This window comes from Oncorhynchus kisutch, linkage group LG6 (genome assembly GCF_002021735.2).
Source record: "Oncorhynchus kisutch isolate 150728-3 linkage group LG6, Okis_V2, whole genome shotgun sequence".
Classification (NCBI taxonomy): domain Eukaryota; kingdom Metazoa; phylum Chordata; class Actinopteri; order Salmoniformes; family Salmonidae; genus Oncorhynchus; species Oncorhynchus kisutch.
In genome coordinates this window covers 76,743,889-76,768,970 of record NC_034179.2, presented here as the reverse complement: position 1 = coordinate 76,768,970, position 25,082 = coordinate 76,743,889, and the positions used below count along the sequence as shown (strand labels likewise).

The 25,082-nt window shown below is 43.1% G+C and overlaps 2 protein-coding genes across 5 annotated transcripts in view; one reads left to right on the top strand and one right to left on the bottom strand.

Annotated features, from left to right (window-relative positions):
* The window catches only part of LOC109898646 (paralemmin-1), a 29,263-nt gene extending 26,629 nt beyond the window's left edge, over window positions 1-2,634 (bottom strand). Inside the window, exon 1 of one of the 2 annotated variants that reach the window (XM_020493690.2) lies at window positions 2,292-2,634. The gene's annotated coding sequence lies outside the window, so the exon portion shown is untranslated. The remainder of the gene's footprint in view (window positions 1-2,291) is intronic. The other variant, XM_031827660.1, reaches the window with a different exon arrangement.
* Window positions 2,635-11,173: 8,539 nt separating this feature from the next.
* The window catches only part of LOC109897369 (phospholipid phosphatase-related protein type 5), a 52,322-nt gene continuing 38,413 nt past the window's right edge, over window positions 11,174-25,082 (top strand). For 2 of the 3 annotated variants that reach the window (XM_031827657.1, XM_031827656.1), the window contains exons 1-2: window positions 11,242-11,602; window positions 16,569-16,668. In XM_031827657.1, coding sequence (XP_031683517.1) covers window positions 16,594-16,668 — 75 coding nt within the window. In that variant the 5' untranslated portion in view covers window positions 11,242-11,602; window positions 16,569-16,593. Of the gene's footprint in view, window positions 11,603-16,568; window positions 16,669-25,082 lie in introns of all 3 variants that reach the window. The other variant, XM_031827655.1, reaches the window with a different exon arrangement.

Here is a 25,082-nt window from a genome sequence, read left to right as displayed (position 1 = left end):
TGGCTGAATGCAAACAGCTCAAAGCTCTCCATCAATCTAATTGTGTGAGAGACTGTGCTGCTGATATCACCAAGGAGATATCACGGAGAGCAGCGCTCAAATGTGTTAATTGAGTTGACACTCGATTTCCAAATCCACGGGCAGGATTTTAGTTTTGCCTCATCTAAGAAACAGTACTGTACATTTCCACATCCATTCGATCTACAGTAACAATCATATAAACTACAGTACAAAAGTATTTTGCACAGTTATCTAATTCCTCCATATCTCAGAACATCTGATCAAGACCAGAACTGCCTGAGGTTACGGAGCAGCAGATATTCAGTATCAAACTGCATGGTTAATGTTTCTCTCTCTGGAATCCATTTTCCTCCCTGTGACTGAAGCTCTGACATTTAACTGTAATGGCTCGGAAGAACATGAACCAAAGCTATATTTTCAGGAAACAGCGCTGCTTCTCTTTGAGATGATTGACAATAAGTTAGCCATGTACCAAGAGCTTCTGAAGTAAGTCTCTTACCTGACGTGATATGAAACATCAAATATTCAAGAGAGCTAAATTCACCAGCCTTTCCAAGCGCAGCGCACCCCACCACTGAAAATCGTTGGCTCTGGACAGGTGCAAAGCCCTAGTTCCAACCTAATCTCGGTTAACCCAGAACTAAAATCTCACATAATTTGGTTATGTTTATGTAGTCTGTCCACGAAAGATTCGTTCTAACCAAACAACCAATACTCTGAATGTTTAAGGGGGCACAACCTTTTGGCACTATCATATGGTTTCTCACAATCTCTTCAACGGGAATTTTGGATTGCTGTTTTGAACTTAGTGCTTGAGATTTTACACATCGACAAGAAGTCAGGCTGCAAACCGGCAGTAAAGGCTTGACACCACAGGAGCGTAATGTAGTTCAAGATTCTGACCAGATGGAGCCACGAGAACCATCCCTTCATCTCCCTCCTCTCCCCTCCCCCGGTGTTCCTCCCTCTGTGTTCTACCTAATGAAGCACTTTGCTGGAGCATGTGGGTGTCTTTAAGTGAGACTCACCTGCCTCAGGCCCAATCTGGATGCTCATAACACTGGCAGACACTCTACACACTGAATATATTTCCCTCTCTTACAGAGAGCAGAGCGATGACTTCAGACGCCGTCCACCCAAGCACCAACACTACCACTCCGATGATGTGAAATCAATATGAATATTAGTGCCCTAATCACTGCTAATGTTCTTTATGATCGTTACCCATTTACTCATTAACTACAAGGCATTTCTTTGATATTCATATTCACATGAATATCATTATTCACATGACTATCATTATGTTAATGAGTGATATTTTGCCTGACAACAAGCTCTATATTTGGTAGGTGGAGCCTGTGTCAATTCTAGACTAGTTATCTCCTATGAAGACCCTCAGCCTGATGCTGATATGTGTTTAAGCTCTGTTGCAGAAGACGTCACAAGAGGAATGAGGGACTGTCTCTGTACTGCAGCATAGAGGCCAGAGCTGGAGTGGTGGTGTTGGGAGGGTGCGGTGTGGCTGGAATATAGTAGCACTTCATTCCAATTAGACTCAATTTCATTATTGTGCCCTGGCTGAGAATCCCAAAGCAATTTGTCTCCTTAAGCATTGAAGCCATTTTAGGGGATCTTTGTTGCCATGGAGTAGGTTAGTTAATGAAGCGCTCACTGTTAGAGATGTGTCAGTCGTCTGTGACTGACAGGTTGTTTATCAGTATTGAGTGGGTCACAAAAGCAGCTATTTTAAATGCACACCTTATATTAACGTGCACCAAGTCATAGTCATCTCTCCTATACCAAAGGCAGGGATTTGTGTCTTAAGCTTTGCCAATAGAGTGAGGTGACAAAGTTCTTCAGTTCAGGAATGCCCAAAGAGCACCATTTATTATTTAACAGCAGGCAGTCTATTGTGAAATTATGCCAGCTACTTGTTTTTTACACTTTGAACAGGAATACAATGAAGCTGAATTGAGTAATTTCACATGATATTCATAAAAATGTGTCATTATATTGAACCAGCCAAGTTATAACATTATAATAAGCAATGTTGCAAAACAAAACCCATTTAAAAAAAAAAAGATCTGTGGCACAACCTCAATGTTGAATAATATTGCAAACTGGGATCCAACTTGGTACAACTTCATGGGATATGATAATACGAAGTTGGCCCGCAGAGTGGACTTTTAAAAGAGATGATGAACTACAATAATTTACATACAACTGAAATGACGTGTAAAGCATTTGTAGAAATAGGTAAATAGCCTTACCTTGCGTAACTTTCACTCGCAGTTGGAATGTAGAACAAGCGCACAGAAATATATGGTCAAGGACAGGACTCAGATTGAAAAAGTTATGAACTCTTCAATCAGATTTGACTGTATTTTCCACTTCTACGATGTGTAACGTTGGGTATGAAAACTGCTGGGAAGTTAGTAAGAAAACACGAATTCGTTTGTGGGAGTGACCACAAAGTTCAGCGAGACGTAATAGGAGGCTAGAGTAGCCCAGTCCATAATGAACACTTCGGCGCGCCTCTCGTTCGGGGAAGGTACCAGGGAAGAAGAATAGCATGCTCCAGAAGAATGCTCGAGACCGTTAACTACCGCAATAGTCTTAGCGTTTTACTTTCTAAAAACAGTTTTAGAATATGTATTGCTGCCAGGATAGGTAGCTAAAAAAGAAAGAAAGTGAAACGTTAACTTGAGGTCGGCTGTTCTTGGTTATCTCATCAGTTTTCATGGGGGTCGGTTAAGTTAAGATAACAAGGTGCAGGCTATGGCCAGATACCAGATACCGTATGGGCCATATGCCACACAGTAGACATGTTAGAGACCCTTCCATGTTATGTGCTCTATTGTAAACGTCATTGTCACATGCCTGGAAAACGCCTCAATATGTATAAGCATACCTATACTTTATTTTATATTTACACCATTGAAAACACATTGATTATTACTTGATAATTCAGGAGGGAAACCATTTAATCCACTAATAGTGTCTGCTTGGCTGACTGCATGGTCTATCACCAAGGCAGAGTGGAGTCATTATGGGAGTGCTCCTTTGATAGTGTACACATGAGACAGTGATTAATGATCAGCTCTGTAGGAGGTGCACTTCTTGTCATTATAATGAGCTTGTGTCCCCAGCCAAATTTGACAAATGGGATATTTTCTGCATGCAGGTTTTCTACCTGTCATGTGGGATGCCAGCCTGCTCCAAACTGCGTAACCTTGCAGCGTCATCCATTAAAATGAGCCCTGTGCTACCTACATTTCCATCTCATTAACACCCTAAACCTCAGTGTACTCTGCATCGGGTCCCCATCTGGTGTGTTCACAATAACATGCATCATTTCCCCCATGCCTGAAGGATTTTCTGCAGTCTCTCTTACATGAACAAGAAGCTCCATCAGAACCTGTAAAAATAACTGAAGCGCGTTAAACAAAACACGTGATTTTATTTTCTAATCAGCATCAAAGCATCTCACCTAGTCCCTGTCGCTTGCATGGCCAGCACACTCACTGTATCCATTCCGTCCATATTTATGACACAAACCCGAAGCAGCCCAACACAAAGCATAGACTACAGTACAGCTCCAGCACTGCGGAAGCGCAAGCATTGAGACCACTCTAGCAGACATTTGCATAAGGTTATGTTCAGTCAGGCATTTGCGTGGCTGACTGAACATTGTGTCGCACATTGTGTCGCTCTGAGCACCCTCTCCTCTCACTCATTGGGTTAGGGTTAACTCTAACTGATCATTTGGTTAGGGTTAGGGTTAACTCTAACTGATCATTGGGTTAGGGTTAACTCTAACTGATCATTTGGTTAGGGTTAGGGTTAACTCTAACTGATCATTGGGTTAGGGTTAGGGTTAACTCTAACTGATCATTTGGTTAGGGTTCAGGTTAACTAACTGATCATTTGGTTAGGGTTAACTCTAGCTGATCATTTGGTTAGGGTTAGGGTTAACGCTAACTGATAATTTGGTTAGGGTTAGGGTTAACTCTAACTGATCATTTGGTTAGGGTTAGGGTTAACTCTAACTGATCATTTGGTTAGGGTTAGGGTTAACTCTAACTGATCATTTGGTTAGGGTTAGGGTTAACTCTAACTGATCATTGGGTTAGGGTTACCTCTAACTGATCATTTGGTTAGGGTTAGGGTTAACTCTAACTGATCATTTAGTTAGGGTTAGGGTTAACTCTAACTGATCATTTGGTTAGGGTTAACTCTAACTGATCATTTGGTTAGGGTTAGGGTTAACTCTAGCTGATCATTTGGTTAGGGTTAGGGTTAACGCTAACTGATCATTTGATTAGGGTTAACTCTAGCCGATCATTTGGTTAGAGTTAGGGTTAACTCTAGATGATCATTTGGTTAGGGTTAACTCTAGCTGATCATTTGGTCCGGGTTAGGGTTAACGCTAACTGATCATTTGGTTAGGGTTAGGGTTAACGCTAACTGATCATTCGGTTAGGGTTAGGGTTAACGATAACGGATCATTTGGTTAGGGGTAACTCTAGCCGATCATCTGGTTAGAGGTAACTCTAACTGATCATTTGGTTAGGTTTAGTGTTAACTCTAGCTGATCATTTGGTTAGGGTTAACTCTAGCCGATCATCTGGTTAGAGGTAACTCTAACTGATCATTTGGTTAGGGTTAACTCTAGCTGATCATTTGGTTAGGGTTAGGGTTAACTCTAACTGATCATTGGGTTAGGGTTACCTCTAACTGATCATTTGGTTAGGGTTAGGGTTAACTCTAACAGATCATTTAGTTAGGGTTAGGGTTAACTCTAACTGATCATTTGGTTAGGGTTGACTCTAACTGATCATTTGGTTAGGGTTAGGGTTAACTCTAACTGATCATTGTTTTGTTTCTCAGTGAGCCGAGCAAGGCAGACCAAGGCCAACAGTATGAAGCTGTATAGACAGCAGACCAAGCAGAGGAATGTACAGATGTAGGATTTTCATTTGACCTATATTGTCACAGCAAAATAATCATGCAGCAACAGGAATTGAATGTTTAATCCATAATATAGCTGGAGCTGTGGTTAACCTATTATCTGGCCAAAAGTAGGCTACATGAAAAGTGCATTACTGTTAATATACCGTGTGTATTGTGTGTTTTCAGTGAATTTATATAAATCACAAAGCTTATCTGCATTTCCTGCGGTCAGGAAGATTCTCAGCAACAAAAGACTGATCACATTAAGATCCTACATCTGTTGTCTATTGTTGTGTGTCTGATTAATGAGTTGCCCCTATGCACCACAGCTGGAGCCTTGGCTTGGCATTGTGTGTGTGCACATATGTTTGTATGCGTAGGCATGCACATCTGTCCTATTTTCCAGTCTTTCTGCAGACTGATCTGCCTTAGTGGAGGGTGTACATGTAGGAAATGTGTTATGCCATTACATTGTTAAAGGAAATATGCAGTCATTTCTGCAATTAAATCCAAACCTCTGGATTTGTACTGCTATTTGTTCAGTTCTCTGACCGCCCATCAGACTGACAGCCCAATACTGCAGGATCATCACATTCTTTATATTGCATGGATGCCCATCACATGTAAGACTCTCACAAAATCAATCACCTAAATAATTCAAACTGGTCAGTATGCAGGTGTTATAGGCAGTACAACCAGAGGTACCGGACGTGCTTACGTATTCACATACATGCATATATGAATATTCTATTTGGTGTTTGGTGTATCTTTGTGCAAGGTGCATGCATGTGTAAGTCCACCCATGTTGGGTTTGTCTTTTTGTGTCTCGGTGTGCAGTGTAGAGACATGGTTACCATGGTAACCACACATCCACATCTCCCACAGTGAGAATACCCGGCCCTCTCCACCTCGCTCTCTCTACCGCCCTCTATCCCTCCCTCCTCTTCTCCCCATTCCTCCTCTTGTCTGTATTGATCAGTCAGTAAGGCAGCTCAGTTATGTTCTCACCGGGCAGGGCAGGGCAGGGGAGGGGAGGAGAGGAGACCCATGGGACAGACATCCAATGTGCTGTAACCATAACGGCCTAATAATGGGCAGATTCCTCATTTCCACAATGCCGTAGCCATATCTCATCCCCACTCTGACAATCCCACCGAGCCAGAACAGCAATGCACGCTCAGCGCCTAAGTGCTAGTGAGGGGAGAGCTGGGCCTGGCTCTGGTGCTAGTGCTAGGCCAGGGGCTATAAAGCTGGGCAACTATCCTTTTAGTACACCCCTAGCCTCCACATAATAGTCCCCTATGCTTGCCTAGAGGGGTTACCCAGTGGCTGTGTTGATTTATGCTGTAGGTATATATTTATATACTGTAAGTGTATAGGTCTGATACTATACAGAGAGCACTGTTTGTTAGCTAATGTGGCTAATGCCTATCAGCCTCCCAGTGGTAATGCTATATTAATGAAGGTGAGTGAGTCATTGTGGAGTTACCCGTGGTTGACCTGCTGATTCATTTAACACCTCAGGGTAGAATGGGGAGCACTTAGAGGTCCTCTGCTCCTGAGTGGCGCGGTGGTCTAAGGCACTGCATCTCAGTGCCAGAGGTGTCATTACAGACCCTGGTTCGATTCCAGGCTGTATCACAACAGGCCATGATTGGGAGTTCCATAGGGCAATGCACAATTGGCCCTGCGCTGTTTGGCCTTGGATAGGCTGCATTTGTAAATAAGAATTAGTTCTTAACTGACTTGCCTAGTTAAATAAAGGTTAAATCAAAAATGCTCCTCACTAAATCAAATCAAATCAAATGTATTTATATAGCCCTTCATACATCAGCTGATATCTCAAAGTGCTGTATAGAAACCCAGCCTAAAACCCCAAACAGCAAGCAATGCAGGTGTAGAAGCACGGTGGCTAGGAAAAACTCCCTAGAAAGGCCAAAACCTAGGCAGAAACCTAAAGAGGAACCAGGCAATGTGGGGTGGCCAGTCCTCTTCTGGCTGTGCCGGGTGGAGATTATAACAGAACATGGCCAAGATGTTCAAATGTTCATAAATGACCAGCATGGTCCAATAATAATAAGGCAGAACAGTTGAAACTGGAGCAGCAGCACGGCCAGGTGGACTGGGGACAGCAAGGAGTCATCATGTCAGGTAGTCCTGAGGCATGGTCCTAGGGCTCAGGTCCTCCGAGAGAGAGAAAGAAAGAGAGAATAAGAGAGAGTACACTTAAATTCACACAGGACACAGAATAGGACAGGAGAAGTACTCCAAATATAACAAACTGACCCTAGCCCCCCGACACATAAACTACTGCAGCATAAATACTGGAGGCTGAGACAGGAGGGGTCAGGAGGCACTGTGGCCCCATCCGAGGACACCCCCGGACAGGGCGAAACAGAAAGGATATAACCCCACCCACTTTGCCAAAGCACAGCCCCCACACCACTAGAGGGATATCTTCAACCACCAACTTACCATCCTGAGACAAGGCCGAGTATAGCCCACAAAGATCTCTGCCAAGAGAGGCTTTATTACTGCCACTTTTAGTGAGTTTGTTACACATCCGGTGGATAGAGAGCCGTTTATTATGTTCAACATAGGAGGGCCAAGCACAGGAAGCAGCTCTTTTAGTAGTTTAGTTGGAATAGGGTCCAGTATGCAGTGTGAAGGTTTAGGGGCCATGATTATTTTCATCATTGTGTCAAGAGATATAGTACTAAAACACTTGAGCGTCTCTCTTGATCCTAGGTCCTGGCAGAGTTGTGCAGACTCAGGACAACTGAGCTTTGAAGGAATACGCAGATTTAAAGAGGAGTCCGTAATTTGCTTTCTAATAATCATTATCTTTTCCTCAAAGAAGTTCATGAATTTATCACTGCTGAAGTGAAAGCCATCCTCTCTTGGGGAATGCTGCTTTTTAGTTAGCTTTGCGACAGTATCAAAAAGGAATTTCGGATTGTTCTTATTTTCCTCAATTAAGTTAGAAAAATAGGATGATCGAGCAGCAGTAAGGGCTCTTCGATACTGCACGGTACTGTCTTTCCAAGCTAGTCGGAAGACTTCCAGTTTGGTGTGGCGCCATTTCCGTTCCAATTTTCTGGAAGCTTGTACCAGGGAGCTAGTTTCTTATGAGAAATGTTTTTGGTTTTTAGGGGTACAACTGCATCTAGGGTATTGCGCAAGGTTAAATTGAGTTCCTCAGTTAGGTGGTTAACTGATTTTTGTACTCTGGCGTCCTTGGGTAGAAAGAGGGAATCTTTGAAGGACATCACGGAATCTTTGTGTTGTCTGTGAATTTATAGCACGACTTTTGTTGTTCCTTGGTTGGGGTCTGAGCAGATTATTTGTTGCAATTGCAAACGTAATAAAATGGTGGTCCGATAGTCCAGGATTATGAGGAAAAACATTAAGATCCACAACATTTATTCCATGGGACAAAACTAGGTCCAGAGTATGACTGTGACAGTGAGTGGGTCCAGAGACATGTTGGACAAAACCCACTGAGTCGATGATGGCTCCGAAAGCCTTTTGGAGTGGGTCTGTGGACTTTTCCATGTGAATATTAAAGTCACCAAAGATTAGAATATTATCTGCTATGGCTACAAGGTCCGATAGAAATTCAGGGAACTCAATGAGGAACGCTGTATATGGCCCAGGAGGCCTGTAAACAGTAGCTATAAAAAGTGATTGAGTAGGCGGCATAGATTTCATTACTAGAAGCTCAAAAGACGAAAACGTCATTTTTTTTGTTGTAAATTGAAATTTGCTATCGTAAATGTTAGCAACACCTCCGCCTTTGCGGGATGCACGGGGGACATGGTCACTAGTGTAGCCAGGAGGTGAGGCCTCATTTAACACAGTAAATTCATCAGGCTTAAGCCATGTTTCAGTCAGGCCAATCACATCAAGATTATGATCAGCGATTAGTTCATTGACTATAATTGCCTTTGAAGTAAGGGATCTAACATTAAGTAGCCCTATTTTGAGGTGTGAGGTATCACGATCTCTTTCAATAATGACAGGAATGGAGGAGGTCCTTATCCTAGTGAGATTGCTAAGGCGAACACCGCCATGTTTAGTTTTGCCCAACCTAGGTCGAGGCACAGACACGGTCTCAATGGGGATAGCTTAGCAGACTACACTGACTGTGCTACTGGCAGACTCCAATATGCTGGCAGGCTGGCTAACAGCCTGCTGCCTGGCCTGCACCCTATTTCATTGTGGAGCTAGAGGAGTTAGAGCCCTGTCTATGTTGGTAGATAAGATGAGAGCACCCCTCCCGCTAGGATGGAGTCCGTCACTCCTCAGCAGGCCAGGCTTGGTCCTGTTTGTGGGTGAGTCCCAGAAAGAGGGCCAATTATCTACAGATTCAATCTTTTGGGAGGGGCAGAAAACAGTTTTCAACCAGCGATTGAGTTGTGAGACTCTGCTGTAGAGCTCATCACTCCCCCTAACTGGGAGGGGGCCAGAGACAATTACTCGATGCCGACACATCTTTCTAGCTGATTTACACGCTGAAGCGATGTTGCGCTTGGTGATCTCTGACTGTTTCATCCTAACATCATTGGTGCCGACGTGGATAACCATATCTCTATACTCTCTACACTCACTACTGTCCAATAAATGTTTCAAAGTGCTAATGAGAATGTGTGAGAAGCTAGGGTTTGAGACTAGACAGAATTGGGTGGGCATAGCGACCTTGGTTTAGTTGGGTCTGTTTTGAAGACGTGTACTATGATTCAGATGGGAGCTGACTGCATTAAAACCCCGCTGGCTACTGAATGAGGACATTCTTCATGCGGTGAAACTGTGAGCCCCAGATCTTCGTATTGTGATCACATAGCAAAGTTTGATGCGTACTTTCATCAATAGCCTGAGCCCACAGTCCCTTCCCCTGGAATGTTACACACACATTAATAATAGGCCAGACTACCCCCATCAAGAATATCAGAGCGTGTCATTGATATTGTTAATGTGATAAGCCTTGGCAAGCACATGTATGTCAACCCCCCTCAATTTAAGGCCTTTATTGGCAGATGTTAATATTGCCAAAGCAAGGGAAGCAGATAATACACAAAAATGAAATAAACAATCAAAATGAACAGTAAACATTACACGCACAAAAGTTCCAAAAGAATAAAGACATTTCAAATGTCATTATGTGTTTCAAATGTCATTATGTGCAAATAGTTAAAGTACAAAAGGGAAAATAAATAAACATAAATATGGGTTGTATTTACAATGGTGTTTGTTCTTCACTGATTGCCCTTTTCAGTGGCAACAGGTCACAAATATTTCTGCTGTGTGGTATTTCACCCAGTAGATATGGGAGTTTATCAAAATGTGGTTTGTTTTCGAATTCTTTGTGGATTTGTATAATCTGAGGGAAATATGTGTCTCTAATATGGTCATACATTTGGCAGAAGGTTAGGAAGTGCAGCTTAGTTTCCACCTAATTTTGTGGGCAGTGTGCACATAGCCTGTCTTCTCTTGAGAGCCAGGTCTGCCAACCGCGGCCTTTCTCAATAGCAAGGCTATGCTCACTGAGTCTGTACATAGTCAAAGCTTTCCTTAAGTTTGGGTCAGTCACAGTGGTCAGGTATTCTGCCACTGTGTACTCTCTGTTTAGGGCCAAATAGCATTCTAGTTTGCTCAGTTTTTTTTACTTCTTTCCAATGTGTCAAGTAATTATATTTTTGTTTTCTCATGATTTGTTTGGGTCTAATTGTGTTGCTCTCTCTCTCTCTCTCTCTCTCTCTCTCTCTCTCGCTCTCTCTCTCTCTCACTCTCTACACACACTCTGACTCTCCCTTCCGCTATAACAGTTCCCCTCTGGCTGTTGACCCTGTCCTGTTTAACAGTGGCAGGCAGGCAGGCAGCCAGCCCCTATCTCTTATCAGTCCTGACCTGCAGTATTAAACCCACACCAGCCCTAGATCAATAGCCATGTATTCATTGGATTGTGTGCCCTGAGGCAGACAGGCTGCAGCCCGACACAGAGGCACACCTGAGCCCCCCCCCCCCCCTCAATCTCTCTCTCTCTCTCTCTCTCTCTCTCTCTCTCTCTCTCTCTCTCTCTCTCTCTCTCTCTCTCTCACACACACACACCACTCTGTTTAAGTTTTACATCCCCTCCCTCCCTCATTCACTGCGAGAGAAAGGGAGGACAGAGAGAGAGGGATGGAAGGAAACAAGTTTTGAATACAAATGAGCTTCTCTCTAGTGGCACAGATACCACACATCCCCTCTCTCTCTCTTACTCACACACGAATACACAATCTTCCACACACGCTGCCTCTCGGTCTGTATTGGAAGACAGCGCAGCACATGCAGTAATTCCCACCACTTAATTGATTAACTGCTTATTTGAAGTGGCTAATTAGATGGGGAGTGTGTCGAGTGTGTGAGGAGGGCTGGGGAGTCGCTAGCGTGCGTGTGTGAGTGTCTGTCTGAGGAGCTCCGGTACCTCACTTCACTCTGGAGCAGGAGGAGGAGAGAAGAAGAAAAGAGATAGAGAGGCAGCTGGGTGGGGAGATTTTTACAGCACTCTCCCTCATCTGACATGGCCTCCGCGTAGGAATCTGGTGCCACTGCAACAGAGGAGCTAGGCAGCAGCGAGGTGTCTAAGGTAAGATGGAGGGGGTGATGGGTTTTCCTCTCCTCCGTCTGTTTTCCTCTCTGTCTGCATGGGTTGCAGTATGACGAGCATTAGCATGTTAGCATTGTGTTGTATGTCAATGGTTCAGATTGTGGTTGAGGCAAATGAGAGTGTTTTGGTGTTTATGTGGAGGTGAGGAGTGTTTCACCATGGTATTCCCCAAAGGGAAGCTCTAATAACCTAGCGTTCTGAAATCCTATTAGCCCCCCCCCCCCCCCCCCCCCCCCCCCGCCCTACCTACACCCTCCACTGCCCTATTAATAGCGTGAAGTGGAATTGTCTCTCTGGCAGGGGGGTAGTGTATGTTTTTATTACCGCAAGTGAAGGAGTGTGCGTGTGGTGTGTGTGTGTGTGTGTGTTTATGCGTTCTGCACACTGATATCTGCAGATTCAGCATGTGGTCTGGTTTGAGTGAAACATGTCAGTCAAGAGCAAGGCACACACACTCAACATACTACCATCCTGCATGCTAACTACACACACCTTGGTAATGCACCAAGACAACAAACAGTACAGTGATTAAAGGGACTTGGACTGATCTCTTTGAACGTGATTGGTTATAGGAGAGTATTCAGCAGCACAGGATAGCCACACAAAGGGTGATAGAAAGAAGCAGACAGTGCCATGTAAATGCTGCATTGGACTGTACAAACACATTGAATATACTACCTTGTACCTCTCTGAGTAGTACTGTGTCAGGGGGATGGCTAAATTCAAGGATGAAAGGATCAACCAGACTGCCATACACAGTGCCCTTCACAACGTATTCACACCCCTTGACTTTTTACACATTCTGTTATGTGACAGTCTAAATTTAAAATGGATTACATAAAAAAAATTGTCACTGGCCTATACACAATACCCCATAATGTTGAAGTGTAAATATGTTTTAAAAATGAATTAAAAATGAAAAGCTGAAATGTCTTGAGTCAATAAGTATTCAACCCCTTTGTTATAGCAAGCCTAAATAAGTTAAAGTAAACATTTGCTCAACAAGTCACATAATATGTTGCATGGACTTACTCTGTGTGCAATAATAGTGTTTAACATTATGTTTTAATGACCACCTCATCTCTGTACCCCACATATACAAGTATCTGTAAGGTCCCTAAGTCGAGCAGTGAATTTAAAACACAGATTCAACAACAAAGACCTGGGAGGTTTTCCAATGACTCACAAAGAAGGGCACCTATTGGTAGATGGGTAAAAAACAGCAGACACTGAATATCTCTTTGAGCATGGTGAAGGTATTAATTACACTTGGATGGTGTATCAATACACCCAGTAACTACAAAAATACAGGCAACCTTCCTAACTCAGTAGCTGGAGAGGAAGGAAACCATTCAGGGATTTCACCATGAGGCCAATGGTGAATTTAAAACAATTACAGAGTTTAAAGGCTATGATAGGAGTAAACTGAGGATGGATCAACAAGATTGTAGCTACTCCAAAATACTAACCTAAATGACAGAGTGAAAAGAAGGAAGCCTGTACAGAGTAAAAATATTCCAAAACATGCATCCTGTTTGCAATAAGGTACTATAGTAAAACTGCAAAATTAAAAACATTATCGTGAGAATACAAAGCGTTATGCTTGGGGCAAATTCAACACAACAGTTCACTTCATATTTTCAAGCATGGTGGTGGCTGCATCATGTTATGGGTATGCTTGTCAAACTAGGGAGTTTTTTAGGATAAAAAGTAATGGAATAGATCCTAAAGAAAAACCTAGTTCAGTCTGCTGAGAGACTGTTGAGACAATGGGAGACAAATTCACCTTTCAGCTGGACAATAACCTAAAACACAAGGCCAAATATACACTGGAGTTGCTTACCAAGAAGACATTGAATGTTCCTGAGCGGCCTAGTTACAGTTTTGCCTTAAATAGGCTTGAAAGTCTATGACAAGACTTGAAAAGGTCTGTCTAGCAATGAACAACAACCAACTTGACAGAGCTTGAAGAATTTTAAAAAGAGTAATGTACAGATATTTTACAATCCAGGTATGCAAAGCTCTTAGACTTACCCAGAAAGCCTCACAGCTATAATCGCTGCTAAAAGGTGATTCTAACATGTATTGACCCACGGGTTTGAATACAGATGTAAATTAGATGTTTCATTTTCTGTAAATTTGCTCAAATGTTTTCAGTTTGTCATTATGGGGTATGGGTAAGAAAAATAATATTGAATCCATTTTGAATTCAGGCTGTAACACAACAAAATGTGGAATAAGTCAAGGGGTATGAATACTTTCTGAAGGCACTGTACTTTGCTATTTTATGTTCATATAGAATATTGCAATATACATCTGTGCAGATGAAATATATCTCTGCGCAGTTGTAGTATTTCTCAGTATGTGGTAGAAATAGCTGGACGTGAAGGCAGCCGTGATACAGATTGTAGTGTCCAATTAGCCTTTGTGTCCCCGGGCGGTGTGTGTCTGTACATGTGCCTGTGCGTGTGTGTCGCACGAGTACGTGTTCGTGTGTGTGTCTGAGGGAGGCGAGTGGACATATGATTTCCTGGGCTCCTCTCCTAAGACTGGGGATTCAGACCAGCAGGATATTGTATAGTTCTCCTCCTCCTCCTCTGTGTCAGCTAACTAGTCACTAGTCTATTCATATTAACAACCTCATCCTCTTTCATTCCCTTCACATGTCCTTTCCTCCTAACCCCCATCTCTCATTCTTTTTCTTGAGTTTTCCAACAATAGTTTTGCCTCCTCTCTCTTTCCCTGGTATTTTCGTCTCTTCCCTCAATTGCTCTCGCTTTTGTGTTTGTGTGTGTGTCTGTGGGCTGCAGTGTCTCAGTGACGACAAGCTGGCTGGGCTCTCTGATGGATGGCAAGCCAATAAGATCAGGACTCCTGTCACCCTGCCTCCCTAATCGGATCAAATCCAGCTGTACTCACGCACACGCAAACACACACACACACATACACACACATGCATGCGGAGGCAGTCATTTGCTATCAAACAACACTCTTTCTCCTATCTCTGGGTAAATTGCCCCTGGTGTCCTACTTTTATCTTCTTCAACAAATCTCCCTCTCCTCCCTCTCCTCCCTTTCCCTGCCCACCCATAAGGTTTCTACAAAATACTATATCTTGTCTATTCGGTATGTAACACATATGGACACAAAGGCTTTCTCTTTGAGAGACACTGTCCCATCTCAAACAGCAACACCTGTGTGCTGACCTGCTCTCATCCCTCCTCCTGACATCCTGATCTTAGGAACGTTAGACACCCGGCCGTCCACTCAGGCTGCATTACACTTCCCATCTGCTGCTGGGATCAGTAGAGCAGGATCACCAAAATATCCTGTGTGATTTTCCCTTACCTGGGGCCTCAGCTTGTTCACGGTCACAGCTACAAGATGTTTCCTGGCCGGCCACTCAGAGAGAGAGAGAGAGAGAGCTCTTTCTAAAAGCAGCCCCGCTTTGCGTTGTTGTCTCTGCTGCTAAGAGCCCAATCTCATTCCTTATTCATCCTCACAGCCTATTCTCTGACATCCTGCCTGACTGACTGTCAGTGTGGGAGAAAAAGAGAAAGCTTTCCAGCACACAACACTAATTTCCCCAGAATAGAGGTCAATCTGACAACGCCCAGGAAATGGGAACTCTCACAGACCAGATCCAAGCTATAGGATCTCTTCAGGATGACTTCTGGTCCACTTCAGAGGTTGGATGGCCGTAAGAAGGGCCCTGAATTTCCCCTGACCACCTGACTAGCAATAGCCTATGACTAGGGCCTGAAGTTTTTCCTGTAGTCAGGGAAAACCTCAATTCCGAGCTCAGGAGACTGCTCACTGACTGGGCACAATGTCCAGTTTGCATTGCCCCTTATCTGTCTATCTATAAATATAGGACAAAACACAAATAAAGACAAGAGAGACAACACTACATAACAATACATCACGCACTACACTACAATACATCACGCAAAGCAGCCACAACTGTCAGTAAGAGTGTCCAAGATTGAGTCTTTGAATGAAGAGATTGAGATACAACTGTCCAGTTTGAGTGTTTGTTGCAGCTTGTTCCAGTCATTAGCTGCAGCAAACTGAAAAGTGGAGCGACCCAGGGATGTGTGTGCTTTGGGAACCTTTAACAGAATGTGACTGGCAGAACGGGTGTTGTATGTGGAGGATGAGGGCTGCAGTAGATATCTCAGATAGGGGGGAGTGAGGTCTAAGAGGGTTTTATAAATAAGCATCAACCTTGCGACGGGTATACAGAAATGACCAGTTTACAAAGGAGTATAGAGTGCAGTGATATGTCCTATAAGGAGCATAGGTGGCAAATCTGATGGCCGAATGGTAAAGAACATCTAGCCGCTCGAGAACACCTTTACCTGCCATGTAAAGTGTGTAGACATGACATTGAATAAGACACGCAGACAGAGAGTTGTGCCTTGGTTGGAATATAAATAGATGTGAACATAAATGTGATTATGCAAATGTCAAGAGCATATTTCTAATCTAAGACTACTTTGTAGCATGCATCATTAAGATATGCTATTTCCATGTTGTGTTGTGTATTGGCTGGATGTATGTTTATTCTAGCTCATAAAGGTTCCATTCATTATAGTGGCATTCAGTGTTAGACACAATCTGTATTTTCATTTCAGCACTGACTCATCAGGACCGAGGGAGAGGCTCATTACTGCCCACTGATAGGCTTATTTTATGCTATTTAGTTGTTTATTTGTGTGTGTTGGGGAGTGTGTGGGTGGGGGGGGGTGTTTGCACTTTGTCTCATGGCCACATAGGTAACATGTAAACAAAAGTGTTATTCAGTATAAGAACATCAAGATCCATTGTTCCCTCCAACGCTACATTCTTGTCATGGGATAAAACTTAATGTTATACTTTCAGCCTCAAGCTGCCTTTAGATCAAGACAACTCTTACTGACCTGGAACGCTCTTTCCTTCACAGGTGTGAGGAGAGAGAGAACGAGAGAATGATGGCAGCGGAGGAGGAGAAGCCAGGTTTGAAGAGCAGCAGCTCCATCGTTCCCTGCTTCTTGTTTGTTGAGGTGAGTTGCCATGTCTTTCTTTTCCTGATTGGCTAAAATGACACTACTGGGAGGAGCTGATGAAATACCCTCTGGCTCCTCATGGATCCAGTAGAGCCTCTTCATGCTGTTTGATGATATCTCTTTATGGGGAATTTCCTTTACCCTTAACCTTCCCCATATTCAGTTTCTCACCCCCCTCCGCTCCTCTCAGAGCTCAATGAGCTCCATTCATTCTACTACTTGACCTCAATTGGCTGTTGTCTGCTGTCCAGCCACCAGGGAACACTTTCATCTTTAGCTTCAGTGGAAAATGTTATAAATATTGTCAGCTCAACACACATCCACCTCACTGCCACGGTCTCTCTGCCATGGCTGAGACTGAGTAACGTGGATATGGTGGAAAACTGTTGTCATATGGTATAAAATAGTTGTTATAGTATGTAATCTGTTCAGATGGCGCTTCCTGTCTTCACACTGCTACTATATGTGATCTCTGCTCCCTGTTTATATGAGTCTTTGCATCTGATCCATTGAAGTATTTAGTGATATCACAGCTAACTGTGTTTTGTATAGGTACTGGATGCTCTGCACACACTGTCAGGCACACACACACACCGACACAGACTCACATACAGACTACAAGCGCGCACACACAGGACAAGGTCTCTCCCGTAGGCGTGTCCCGTATTGCTGTGGGAGCAACATTACTCAGAGGGTATTGAAGGTCTCTATGCTGCTAGATTATGGTCCAAAATAAAAGCCCTCCCTTAGTCCACTGTGCCATCCCTCACACATATTAAATGTGAGGTGGAATAGGTGATATTTGAGGTACAAGGTGTTCTGTGTCATGTGAAATATGGAGGTCTATATGTGAGGTGTGATGTATGACATGGAAGGTGAAAAGTATTGTATGAGGAATGAAGTGCTATATTATATTGGATGTAAGACCTCGTGGTATTCAGTACAGTTGTAGTGATATGTGGGATTTGTGAAATCATAATGTGCAATATGTGAGGTAGCAGTGTGTGAGTGCAGAAGATGTGACAGTGTGGTCTGACTGAGACCCAACCATTTTCGCTCCTCTGTCCATCTCCCCTGACCCTCTCCCCGTCCCCCTCCCCTTCCCAGCGGTGTGTCACAGACAGACAGTGATTTAGACTGAACCAGGACCTGCTCTTTTATTTAGACTCACACCTCATCAGCCCGTTTCCATGGAAACCAATCAGTTGGATTAATTTTCTCTCTGTCTCTCTCTCTTCTGCCTCCTTTCATCCAATACCTACCCCCTTATGCAGGCTATAGCCTCTCTCTCTCTCTCTCTCATTCTCTCTCTCGCTCCCTGAAAGTCAGACATTTATTAGATATAGATATCTCCTTCCGTCTCTTCTATCTGAATGTGAATTTCAACATCAACAGCGCTTATACAGGTCAGTTTCTCTCAGCACTGGGATGATACAAAGGATGCATGGAAATGCCATTGTCAGAACACAGACATGCTTTTAGGAATTAATCCACTGTGTGTGTATAAGTAATCAGGTGTAGCAGAGAACACAGCTTTGGGGTTGTAAAGGCCACATTAACATAAACAGTTATCCAGACCAATGGAGGAGGAAATACAAGCCCCTCTGATGATGGCTTTGGATGTACTGCTATTGGACAGCCGGTGCCATGTGATTGGGGTGTGTGGTGCGTCATGTGACCTAATATTGATGTGTCCTGTCCACACAGGACCATGTATGGGTTGTCACAGATTCAGTTTATGAAGTGTGGGAATGTGTCTTGTATAATGGCTGCAGCTTTAATGTGGAAGCAGGAATAACCTAATAGTTGGAAACATCACCTTCAATGAACAAATATAAATAGTCAAATAATATGCTGTACACACACACACACACACACACACACACACACACACACACACACACACACACACACACACACACACACACACACACACACACACACACACACACACACACACACACACACACACACACACACACACACACACACACACACACACACACACACTACTCTAATATTAAAAGCAACAATAACCTGTTTTACTCTCAATTTTTCAAATGTTTTACTTGGACTTGAAAATGACCCAATTCTGTAATACATTATGTGCTTTACCCTCTTATCGAACATGTCCCACTTTTCTCAGCCACTGTTATGGAATGAAGGGTTATGAGTCAGAATCATTGTGACGTTGGAGATTTCCTTGACTGCAGGGGTGTTTGTCTTTGGCATGAGCAGTACTCATAATCGTGTTTGTGTGGGCATCATCTATCTCTCACCACATGCAGTGTGATGAACCTTTCCCCTTGGCATTTCATTTAAGGACTCTATACCCACCAGAGGGCACTGTTGATGTACTGTTAAGGCTTTCAGAGCTGCTTTGGAAGCTCAGTAATACTGTTTCGTCGTGGTTTTGTGTGTCTAACCAGAGTCAATTTGTCTTTATATTCTGCTAATGTTGAATTTAGCCAATGAAGCTCAGTTTTGTCGTGTTGGTTTATTCACAGAAAGGACAAGGAATGGTGACAATTTACTGTAATGAATATTCCACATTTGTCCATTTGAAAACGAGTTGCCTTGATTTTAGTAGAATTTTAATTAATGTTCAGAACGCACACACACACACACACACACACACACACACACACACACACACACACACACACACACACACACACACACACACACACACACACACACACACACACACACACACACACACACACACACACACACACAGCCTCATTAACACTTGAAATAGGTGAAATAACACCTTTCCTTCTCTTTTGCTTCCTCCGTCTCTAAAAATAACCCCAGTGTGTGATGGTGGGTAACACCTGTCGGAGAGAGTCTTTCAAGTGAAGTGCACAAAGAACACACACACACACATTTTTTTAGAGTGCTGTGATCAGCTGGAGCGCTAAGACACAAAGAAAAACTGACTTTTCTTTATGTTGCCATCTGGTAAATGTCCATTAAAGAGCTGCCCCAGCATTATGTTTTGGCCTCTGAATCAAAGCAGGGAGAATGCACTCAGCACTCAGCACTCAGCCAGCCAGCCAGCCCAGCTTGAGGTAGCTACAGCACAGTGTTTTCAGCAGCTCTGCACTGTGGAAGGGAAAGTAGTTGTTCAAGTAAAATAATGAGAGAAGCATGAATGACTGGTGAAAGACTGCGATTCGGAGGTCCCTATTTCACAAGTATTTGGACAAATTCATTGTTTGTTTTGCTTTTGTTTCAGATTATGTTGCACCGAATATAAGTGTTTCATGGAAATAATGATGAGTGAGAAAGGTACAGAGGCATAAATATCCCTCCTAAAACTATGTATTGAGGGCTTGGCCTTTGTGCCTCTAACTTTCTCACTCATCATTATTCATGATTCATTTATGATTATCTATAATCATAGTAGCATCCGCATTAATGTAGAAGTGGTCGGAAAAACGTATTTGATTCTCATTTAGAATAAAAGTACTCCAAATTGGCACCATACATTATTTACCATTCATTTCTATTGGCCAAAAAATAATCTGAAACCCAACCAAAACAAACAGCAACTATATCCAACAAGTTTGATGCACATCCAACAAGCTTGATGTAATCATTGCTTGTTAGCAACTGAATGTCCTTGAGATGTTTCTACAACTTGATTGGAGTCCACCTGTGGTAAATATCAATTGATTGGACATGATTTGGAAAGGCACACACCTGTCTATATAAGATCCCACAGTTGACCGTGCATGTCCGAGCAAAAACCAAGCCATGAGGTTGAAGGAATTGTCCGTGGAGCTCTGAGACAGGATTATGTCGAGGCACAGATCTGGGGAAGGGTACCAAAAAATGTCTGCAGCATTGAAGGTCTCCAAGAACACAGTGGTCTCCATCTCTCTTAAATGGAAGAAGTTTGGAACCACCAAGAATATTCCTAGAGCTGGCCGCCTAGCCAAACTGAGCAATCGGGTGGAGAAGGGCCTTTGTCCGGGAGGTGACCAAGAACTCAATGGTCATTCTGACAGAGCTCCAGAATTCCCCTGTGGAGATGGAAGAAACTTCCAGAAGGACAACCATCTCTGCAGCACTCCACCACCAGGCCTTGATGGTAGAGTGGCCAGACGGAAACCATTCTTCGGGAGAAGGCACATGACAGCCCGCTTAGAGTTTGCCAAAAGGCACCTAAAACTTGAGAAACAAGATTCTCTGGTCTGATGAAACCAAGATTGAAGTCTTTGGCATGGATGCCAAGCGTCACCTCTGGAGGAAATCTGGCACTATCCCTACGGTGAAGCATGGTGGTGGCAGCATCATGCTGTAGGGATGTTTTTCAGCGGCAGGGACTGGGAGACTAGTCAGGATCGAGGCAAAGATGAACGGAGCAAAGTACAGAGAGATCCTTGATGAAAACCTGCTCCAGAGCAAAGGTTCACCTTCTAACAGGACCACGACCCTAAGCACACAGCCAAGAGCAGCTTTGGGACATGTCTCTGAATGTCCTTGAGTGGCCCAGCCAGAGCCCGGACTTGAACCTGATCGAACATCTCTGGAGAGACCTGAAAATAGCTGTGCAACCTTACAGAGCTTGAGTGGAGAAGAATGGGAGAAACTCTCCAAATACAGGTGTGCCAAGCTTGTATCATCATACCCAAGAAGACTCGAGGCTGTAATCACTGCCAAAGGTTCTTCAACAAAGTACTGAGTAAAGGGTCTGAATACTTATGCAAATATCATATTTCAGTTTTTTATTTCAAGAAAATTCTAAAACCCTGTTTTTGCATTGTCATTAAGGTATTGTGGGTATTGTGTGTAGATTGATGAGGGGAAAAAATGATTTAATCAATGTTAGAATAAGGCTGTGACAACAATATTTTGAAAAAGTCAAGGGGTCTAAATATTTTCCGAATGCACTGTAAGTGAATTTGTCAAGAAACTATGCCTTCACATTTTACTAGGCAAGTCAGTTAAGAACAAATTCTTATTTACAATGACAGCCTACCCCAGGCAAACCCGGACTACGCTGGGCCAATTGTGCACTGCCCTATGGGACTCCCTATCATGGCCGGATGTGATACAGCCTGGATTCGAACCAGGGACTTTAGTGATGCTCTTGCACTGAGATGCAGTGCCTTAGACCACTGTGCTACTCAGGTGCGGTGTGATATTTTACAGTTTATTTCTAAACGGTAAGACATGTACAGTGGGGAGAACAAGTATTTGATACACCGATTTTGCAGGTTTTCCTACTTACAAAGCATGTAGAAGTCTGTAATTTTGTATCATAGGTACTCTTCAACTGTGAGACGGAATCTAAAACAAAAATCCAGAAAATCACATTGTCACATTTCTTTCTCTCTGCATTGTTCGGAATGACACTTAAGTAATCATTTCACGGTTAGCCTGCACCTGTTGTTTACGAAGTATGTGACGAGTAAAATCGTATTTGATGATTTGAGTTGATTAGAATCTAGATCCATCTCTTTACACTACACAAGTGTCTCTCCTGGACCTAGTTTGTGTTATCAACGAGGCTCTAAAGCTTTCCTGATTGGAGCATTATACCATTTTGCATGCAGGAAGTTTTTTATTCATTATTTTATTTCACCTTTATTTAATTAATTAACCAGGTAGGCCAGTTGAGAAAAAGTTCTCATTTACAACTGCGACCTGGCCAAGATAAAGCATAGCAGTGCGACAAAAACAACAACACAGAGTTACACATGGGATAAACAAACGTAAAGTCAATAACACAATAGAAAAATCTATGTACAGCGTGTGAAAATGTAGTATGATTAGGGAGGTAAAGGCAATAAATAGGCAATAGTGGCGAAATAATAACATTTTAGCATTAACACTGGAGTGATAGATGTGCAGATGATGATGTGCAAGTAGAGATACTGGGGTGCAAAAGAGCAAAAATAAATAACAATATGGGGATGAGGTAGTTGGGTGGGCTATTTTCAGATTTGTTGTGTACAGGTGCAGTGATCGGTATGCTGCTCTGACAGCTGATGCTTAAAGTTAGTGAGGAAGATATAAGTCTCCAGCTTCAGTGATTTTTGCAATTCGTTCCAGTCATTGGCAGCGGAGAACTGGAAGGAAAGGCGGCCAAACGTTGGCTTTGGGGATGACCAGTGAAATTTACCTGCTGGAGCACGTGCTACGGGTGGGTGCTGCTATGGTGACCAGTGAGCTGAGATAAGGTGGGGCTTTACCTAGCAAAGACTTATAGATGACCTGGAGCCAGTGGGTTTGGTGACGAATAGGAAGCGAGGGCCAGCCAACGAGAGCATACAGGTTGCAGTGGTAGGTAGTATATGGGGCTTTGGTGACAAAGCCAAAGTCCAGGATCGGTAGGGTAGTCAGTTTTATGAGGGTATGTTTGGCAGCATGAGTGAAGGAGGCTTTGTTGTGAAATAGGAAGCCGATTCTAGATTTAATTTAGACTTAGTGTGAGTCTGGAAGGAGAGTTTACAGTCTAACCAGACACCTAGGTATTTGTAATTGTCCACATATTCTAAGTCAGAACTGTCCAGAGTAGTGATGTTAGTCGGGTGCGGGCAGCGATCGGTTGAAGAGCATGCATTTAGTTTTACTAGCATTTAAGAGCAGTTGGAGGCCACGGAAAGAGTTTTGTATGGCATTGAAGCTTGTTTGGAAAAAAAATTACATTGTAGGCCTCTCTCATCTTTTTAAGTGGGAGAACTTTGGTGGCTGACTAAATATACTTTTTTGCCCCACTGTATCAATGATGTCGCTCTTGCTGCTGGTGATTCTCTGATCCACCTCTACGCAGACAACACCATTCTGTATACTTCTGGCCCTTCTTTGGACATTTTGTTTATGGTGTCCTTTGACAGCTCTTTCGTCTTGGCCATAGTGGAGTTTGGAGTGTGACTGTTTGAGGTTGTGGACAGGTGTCTTTTATACTGATAACAAGTTCAAACAGGTGCCATTAATACAGGTAACGAGTGGAGGACAGAGGAGCCTCTTAAAGAAGAAGTTACAGGTCTGTGAGAGTCAGAAATCTTGCTTGTTTGTAGGTGACCAAATACTTATTTTCCACCATAATTTGCAAATTAATTAATGAAAAGTCCTACAATGTGATTTTCTGGATTTTTTTTTCTTATTTTGTCTGTCATAGTTGAAGTGTACCTATGATGAAAATTACAGGCCTCTCTCATCTTTTTAAGTGGGAGAACTTGCACAATTGGGGGCTGACTAAATACTTTTTTGCCCCACTGTATATACAGAGAAAAGAGTCGGCCCGAGAATTGAACCCTGTGGTACCCTCATAGAGACTGCCAGAGGTCCGGACAACAGGCCCTCCAATTTGACACACTGAACTCTTTCTGAGAAGTAGTTGGTGAACCAGGCGAGGCAGTCATTTGAGAAACCAAGGCTGTTGAGTCTGCCGATAAGAATGCATTGATTGACAGTCAAAAGCCTTGGCTTGAGGTGCCCCCATGACCAGCTCGGAAACCAGATTGCATAGCGGGGAAGGTACGGTGGGATTCGAAATGGTCGATGATCTGTTTGTTAACTTGGCTTTCGAAGATTTTAGAAAGGCAGTGTAGGATAGATATAGGTCTGTAACAGTTTGGGTCTAGAGTGTCTCCACCTTTGAAGAGGGGGATGACAGCTTTCCAATCTTTAGGGATCTCAGCCGATATGAAAGAGAAATGGGTGATTGCTGTCACTGTAGCCAGCTGTCAATCAATCTTCTGTGAATGTGGTCTCTTAGTATCACTTTGTCAAAGTTCCCCACCCTTTTAGTGTTTCATTTATAATACCTATTTTTGGGATTAAATGTGTTTCAAAACATAGAATATGTGGAAACACCTTAAGCAGTTGGCTGCATAACTTTCTGCACTCCCCTTTCTCACTCAGTAGATTTCCATACACCCAGTTCTAATATGGTTAATATGTCTCAGGATATTTCAACATTTCAAATTAGAACCCAACATCATAGACTGCAGCTTTAACTGCTATTCCTGTGTAATTTCATATTTATAAAGGGTTTATAAATGTAAAGGTTGTATAAGCCTTCATTCACATAATTTGCAGCTGAGTGTGTCTACACTCGTAAGAAGCAGGTACTGTGATATGTGCTGTAGCATTAATGTATGTGTAATGTGAGTACAGGGTCTCCTCCCTGGTCCCACACTATGCAGGGGTGTGGATCTGACTGAATATTGACACCCAGTGATTCATGCCCCCTTGTGTGTTGATCTCTGGGTCTGTTTACCAGCCATAGTGTACGACAGAGGCATCACTGGGACAAAAGAAGAGTTATAATGAAAATAGGGCGAGAGGGATTTCATGACAAGAGGGGGAAATCAGAGGCTAAGATAAGAGTTACATGGAAAAGAAAGAGTGGTTGGGAGAGGGAGTGAAGATTGAAAAGCAGAAACAGAGAG